Here is a 6,856-nt window from a genome sequence, read left to right as displayed (position 1 = left end):
ATATATATATATATATATCTATACATTTTTATAGAGCACAGATTTAAAAAATACTATTAGGTCTACAAATAAGTTCTGACCTCTCCGAATTAATCAATTGTAACTTTACTATAAATTCAAATCTTTCCTGCTATTTTCGTAGTACCAATCTTTATTATAAAAAAAAACTATATATGGAAACCTTGCTAGACATTGGCTGTGTTCCAAAATATGCTGCCAGTGCTGAAAATGTACAGTATACGTAATATAAACAGTAGATTTGCAGCGCTGACAGTGAATTTTGGAACATAGCTTATAATTTATAATCTCACAAACCTTAAAGATGCATTTTCACGAGCTGCTCAAACTGAGGATCGATTGTGTATTTTGAAATGAGGTGAAAATTACAAAAGTGAACAAATTCATTAGAATATTCATAATTTAATTAATCAATACCTAGAAATCATTGCTCACTTTTGTAATTTTCATCTCATTTCAAAATACACAATCGAATCCCTGGCTGTTTCAGTGATCATGATGATTTTTGTCTCAAAACTATTAGAGTGACAATTTTATACATGAAAAAGAGCAAGAAGCATTAAATTTGATATTTGAGCAATAAATTCGACATGTTCGTATTTTTCATGTATCATTTGCAATATTAATACGCTGAATTAAACAGTTATTAGATTATTCTGATTTGCACATATTGAATTCTTTATCAGCAATATAAACAAAAAAGAATAAATTAGATTATGTATATCACAATCAACGATGATCAACACGGTCGATAACATTTGAGTATTTGACGCTTGTAGTTGAAACTATTCAATCTACAAAATTTTCACTGGATAACGACAAATCTGTTAATTAAAATGATAATTATACTCACTTATAAAAGAAAATCATTATTGCGATATAGAATCCTCGTTACTTGAGACTTTATAAGCCTTCGTATAGAAAACAGAATTTCTGAGAGATTCACGTTTTTCCTGACTTCAATCTTCGCAAGTCTATTATAGAAACTTCTCGATATAAATTTATAACAATTATCGAATAGTTTCTAGTAGGCAAGAATTATTATAACAAAATGTTTTAGAAAATTTAGTATTTGATTTTTTTTAGAATATAAAAATTATTTTGCAAGAAAAATATTCTTTAATAACGTAAAGTATGATCTCCGCACTGGATTAAATTAAGGAATTGGTAAGACCGGCCCTAAGTGTCTTTATATTAAAAAGAAAACGGTTACAGCCAATATAAACGCTCTCTTAAAGTCCATCTACAATGGAAAGTTTTAGGCCGCAACAGTAGGCAGTAATGTATTTCCGATTTAGGAAGTCGCAACAGTAGTCATAAGCGAAATGATCATTTCCATTTCGGTGCTGCCTATGGCTTACAGTAAACATCTTGCGTTACTTTGATAGCGATTTTCAGCCTTATCAGTGAATGAATCAGTGAATTTGATATGCAGTTTCTCGACATCCGATATTAAAATGTCTGGCGAAGATGATATAATAAATAGCGTAAAGGTTATGGTAATGAACATGATGCTTTATTACAAGAGCTTATCACTCTTATCAAAGTGAATCCCGCTCTATATGCGAAAAACTGGAAGGAATATGCTGATAAAGATTTAGTTTGGAAGAGCATTGGATCTTGTTTGTCAAAATGAATGTAAGGTAAGATGCATATAAATTAGTTGATTTGCATGTGGCGATAAGTTTAAATTATTTTATTCATATTTTAATTTCTTCTATCACCAGGAAAAGATGCTGCCAAAATGATACATTTGCCAGCGATTTAGTAGGGAAAGACGAAAGATAATAATAAGTCTTAAAGGAAAATTTGGACAAAGCACAAAGCCCCTATGTACCGAAATGGCAATTTTACAATCTGTGTTTATTTTTAGTAGACCATATCACGCCTCGCAAGTACATATATAATCATTTATAAATGAATTATATTTTTTAAAAAGAGACATAATGTACACTGATCTTTGTTTAACATTAACAAAAAATATGTAATGATTTATTGTGTTATACTGTATCGTCTATGTCTCCTGTTAAAAGTATCCAAAATTAGCTTGGTGTGTTGTAACATTAGATATTAATATATATTTTGGTATTTCAGAACTGTCAGTAATTATATATCAAAGAAAATTGTGAATAAGATCTCAATAACAGGGAAAACTCTTCCTTTTTTATTGATTTTATCTTCATTTTCATCACCTTCATTATCATCAAAATCAATACCATCTCTACAAATATCACATCCACATACACCGTCTCTACAAGTACTGTTTCTGTAAGTACCATCTCCACAAGTACCGTTTCCGCAAGTACCGTCTCCACATGCATTGTCTCCACAAGCATTACAGTACTTTTGTCTCCGTCAAGTATATGGTCTACAAGTGATTTGGAGTCAGTGCTTAGCAGTAAGTAAATTGATATGTGTAAATATAATAGAATGGAATAAATATGAAGTGCGTAATTTTCATTTATCTCTTTTTATCTTCAGATGATGCATCTGTATCATTGATTGAGAATAACAAGGAATAACAAGAAAAAGCTGTTGCATCTATATTATCTAGTAACCCTCGTGGAGGAATGTTCTTCTGCAGCAGTTAATGCACCAAAGGAAATGCTGAAATCGATACAGAAGTTGTCAATAAAAAGAACTATTCCTGAATCAGATAACTGTGCTAAATGCGGGAAAAAAGAAGATTATGTATTTGTACAAGCTATGATCAGACAATCAACAGCCTTGACCTCTGTCGCTCAAAAAATAGAGGAGTCTTTGACAAATTCTAGTCAATGAAGTTGTACTCAATCTTCACAATCAACCGTGAATGAATTAGTCTCAATTGCCATTGCATATGCTCTTAAATCTGTACTTGAAGAAAAGCTTAAATCTGTACTTGAATGTATGATAGAAATACTCCAACTTATAAATTCAAAGTATGTGCAGCTATAGCTGATTTGAAAGTTTAAGTTAAAGATTCTTTTCTCTTTTTCGATCGAGCAATATAAATAGTACGAGTGGTAGGTTAAAAGAGATAGGAGGAAGCAGATGACGGGGATCTTGCCGCCACAACTCGGTTTTTCCTAGACTGTCTCTACCAATCTCTCATCACTTTTACTGTTTACATTACTCGGCTATAAGCTTGTAACTTTAATATTCGACATATGAGAATATATTATTTTTATTACATGAAACATCTTATTAATAAACATTTTTAGTTTTACAAAGTTATTAATTTTTTAATAACTCTACGATAGTATAAATATAATTTGTAATAATTAATAAACTATGATAATAATCCTGTTGTAATAATTATATATTATATTTATAAAAACTTAGAAAAATTGAATAAAATTGTTTTGACTAAAAATTATATAAGACTGTTAGAAATATAAGAATAAAAGTAACAATAAATTTTTAATAAATTTCTATTATCATTTATTGCTTATATAATATTTTTACATATAATATTCAATATATATGAGTATATCCTGTTTTTACTAATATAAAATATATTTATATATAAACATCTTTTTTATTTAATTTGTAATATATAAATATATTTTTTGCTGTAATAAATATTTTATTTATATAATAAAGTTAGAAATTATATTAATGAGGAGAATTGATAATAGCCCCTCTGAAAGTGTAATCATATTGCCATGAAGCTTGAGCTTAACCAATTGGAGAAACAAAATATTTCTTATTTCCTTCGCTACAGAATTTGCATGATTAGCATCCATTCGATCAATTTCAGAAAAATGTGACGAAAAATATCTCCTCCATTGTCCTCTAATGCTGCCATCTTGTTCCTCGATATTAATTAAATCTGTTGTAATACTGTACTGACTTGTTCATATTTTCCTGTTTCTTGCGCAATCAAAAATTGTGTAGGCAAACGAGGTCTTTCAATAAATTTTCGCAGTTGATTATTGACATGCAAAGAGGTTTGTGTAAGATATGTCATCGTGCAGTTAAAATATCAAAAGCATTGTGCGCCGTGCATGTGACAAGCGATTAATTAAAGATTCTCATCAATCTTTTTACACGGATAGGGTCGCATCATATTGACAATGGGAAAGCCTCATCGCCAATAAAAAAAAAAGGTAAAAGAATATTAGTCTCTGGAAGTGGTGTCGGATCTGGTAAGAGTAAATTGTCTGCAGCCAGATCACTTGCAAAATCTGTGTTAGCCCATACTCTACTCACTTCACTTATCAAACCTGAAAATAGATTGTCACAGAGTGACAATTACAGAGAATATATATTATAAACTATACAGGGTATCTGGAAATAATCGCCAATATAAAATATTTCTTGAGCAGGTAGAGCGGACTAAACTGAGTCGAAAAGTCCTCTACCATTTTGTAAATTTCCCCAATAGTTAATGAGATATTAATCCTTAAAGATAACCGAATACGCGCCCTCGCTTGCCCTACTATTGCGAAGTATATATGCCTACCGATCGCTTGGCGCGCGGGTCTTGGGAGTTGGGGATTGGCTGACAAACGCCCCGCGCGCGCTTGCCAGGCTATCCCTGCTTCCTATGGCCCGCGCGCCAAGCGATTGGTGAGCGTACACTACACTAGTATTCGGCTATTTTTAAGGATTAATATCTCGTTAACTATTGAAAAACTTACAAAATGATAGAGGACCTTTCGACTCAGTTTTTACTTACATCAAAGTGACAGCAAGACGCAACTCCGTAGGAAGAGAAGCTCGAATACTGTAATATTTTCTTAATATGAGAATAAAGCAAATTTACTAGGAAATTAAATTGCTCGGGTCACATTCTATATGGTAATTCAAAGAATTTTTCATAGTCACTCTGAAGTAATTCTTGAACGAGATTATGGTAATGATATGGAGCATTTCGTAGCCCTGTTTACAGGTCGAACCCACCAACGTTGCTTTCGTCATCCTTCTTATCTGTCATTGCGACAGTAATAAAATATCCCAAGATAAGCAAAATAAAAAGAAAAGTCCAATTTTTCTTATATTCATAATGTTACAAGTGCTGAGAAAACTCACATTTTGCATGTAATCTCAAACGGCGTATTTTCTGACTTCAAACAGTCAGTCTATTTTCTCATTGATTATACTTATCACCGTTTCATTGTAGATAGACATTGTTGTAGAAATTGCACTATTGCCTGCTTACAGCCAATTTCATTGTAGGCAAACCTTAAAGTCTATTCTACAATAGTTGTAAGCGTAGTTGTAAGTGATTACAGTTGTAAGAATTGACCAATCACAATCAAATATTCTCCTTACATTCGATTTGATTGTCAATTCTTACACAACCGCTTACAACACGCTTACGTCTATTGTAGAATAATCATATGACCATATTCATAGTCAGACCTTGTACTTAAGGCGTCATGACACATGATTTCGGACACCAACATCAAAGGATTCAACACGGAGTGCTGCTGCTGGTTCTACTTATACTGTGCTTTAGGCCTGTTACATAATAGAATCGCAAATCTAAGCTGTAAGAATTTAACCAATCATAGTCAATTATTTTTGTCATATTCAACAGTGATTGGCCAATTTCTTATGGCTTACATCTTGAGATTCTATTGTAGAACAGACATTAATACTCATATTCACAGTCAGGCCTTAAGGCTTCCTTAAATTTATCTTTAGATGTTCAGCAGTCAATGAAATAATTCGTAGATAAAGATAAATCTAAAGATAAATTTAAGGAAGCCTTAAATATAAGGCCTGACTGTGAATATGAGTATTAATGTCTGTTCTACAATAGAATCTCAAGACGTAAGCCATAAGAAATTGGCCAATCACCGTTGAATATGACAAAAATAATCGACTATGATTGGTTAAATTCTTACAGCTTAAAAATTGCGATTCTATTATGTAACAGGCCTAAAGCACAGTATAAGTAGAACCAGTAGCAGCACTCTGTGTCGAATCCTTTGATGTTGATGTCCGAAATCATATGTCATGATTACCATTCTTGATAATAATAACGCAAATAACGAAACGCAATAACGAAATATTTTAATATCATATAAATAACTGCAATTCATATTTTATTAAATAAATATTGATCATGTTGTAAAATTATCAATGCTGAAAATCCATAGTGCATGTAACGTAAACCAGATTTTTAGCGCTGGAAGTGAATTTTAGAACATAGCCATTATAAATTTGCACATACAAATGAAATAAAATAAGAAATAGTTATACAAAAATAAAAAATAAATTATTCAATAAAAAAAATTAATAATAATATTAAATGCAATATTATAGTTGTAATAAACGACTGACATTTATTTTAAATAATTACAACATGTATAATGTGTCAATTTAAATACAATTTCGATTGATGACAATATATATCTATAATGCACTAATATATTAGGTGTACAACTTTTCTTCCGCCGTTTTTTTTCCGAAATTCGAGGCTTTATTATAAAAAACTGGTTATACATTTATGATTCAAAGTATTGTCCATCGCTGGCCACTACTTTCTCCCATCTTTTGAATAGCGTACGAATCCCGCGTCGAAAAAATTGGTCATCTTTTGAGGCTCTCCACGAATCAATCCAATTTTTTACTTCTTCATAAGACCGGAAGTGCTGGTTAGCCAGGCCGTATGCCATTGATCGAAACAAGTGATAGTCAGAGGGAGCAACGTCTGGAGAATACGGCGGGTGGGGTAGGACTTCTCATTTCAACGTTTCCAAGTATATCTTGACCACTTTCGCAACATGGGGTCGAGCATTGTCATGCTGCAAAATCACTTTATCGTGTCTCTCGTTGTATTATGGCCGTTTATCTTTCAATGCTCGGCTCAAACGCATCAATTGCGTTCGATACCGATCGCCTG

At 31.9% G+C, this 6,856-nt stretch overlaps 2 protein-coding genes and 1 pseudogene across 2 annotated transcripts in view; 2 read left to right on the top strand and 1 right to left on the bottom strand.

Moving 5' to 3' along the window:
- Positions 1-322: 322 nt before the first annotated feature.
- LOC108691565 lies at positions 323-3,190 on the top strand (annotated as a pseudogene).
- An 847-nt stretch (positions 3,191-4,037) lies between these two features.
- The window catches only part of LOC108691582 (diphthine methyltransferase), a 15,849-nt gene continuing 13,030 nt past the window's right edge, over positions 4,038-6,856 (top strand). Inside the window, exon 1 of the mRNA XM_018199444.1 lies at positions 4,038-4,109. The gene's annotated coding sequence lies outside the window, so the exon portion shown is untranslated. The remainder of the gene's footprint in view (positions 4,110-6,856) is intronic.
- Positions 4,063-5,176, bottom strand: LOC108691557. Its single transcript, XM_018199350.1, has 3 exons — positions 5,157-5,176; positions 5,035-5,069; positions 4,063-4,226 (listed from the first exon to the last, which is right to left on the bottom strand). Exons 1-3 carry the CDS (start codon positions 5,174-5,176, stop codon positions 4,066-4,068), a joined length of 216 nt encoding a protein of 71 aa, XP_018054839.1. The 3' UTR covers positions 4,063-4,065.

The sequence above is a fragment of the Atta colombica genome, unplaced genomic scaffold, assembly GCF_001594045.1.
Source record: "Atta colombica isolate Treedump-2 unplaced genomic scaffold, Acol1.0 scaffold106, whole genome shotgun sequence".
Lineage (NCBI taxonomy): Eukaryota > Metazoa > Arthropoda > Insecta > Hymenoptera > Formicidae > Atta > Atta colombica.
The sequence above is the reverse complement of the archived record's forward strand: the minus strand, read 5'-3'. Positions and strand labels throughout refer to the sequence as shown.

Bases quoted from the DNA above. Each gene is read 5' to 3' on its own strand.
- LOC108691557 (XM_018199350.1), bottom strand. From the start codon at position 5,176: ATGAAATTGGCTGTAAGCAG. The intron at 5,070-5,156 runs GCAATAGTGCAA...GACTGTTTGAAG, and splicing joins ATGAAATTGGCTGTAAGCAG to TCAGAAAATACGCCGTTTGA. The intron at 4,227-5,034 runs GTGAGTTTTCTC...ATCTATTTTCAG, and splicing joins TTTGAGATTACATGCAAAAT to GTTTGATAAGTGAAGTGAGT.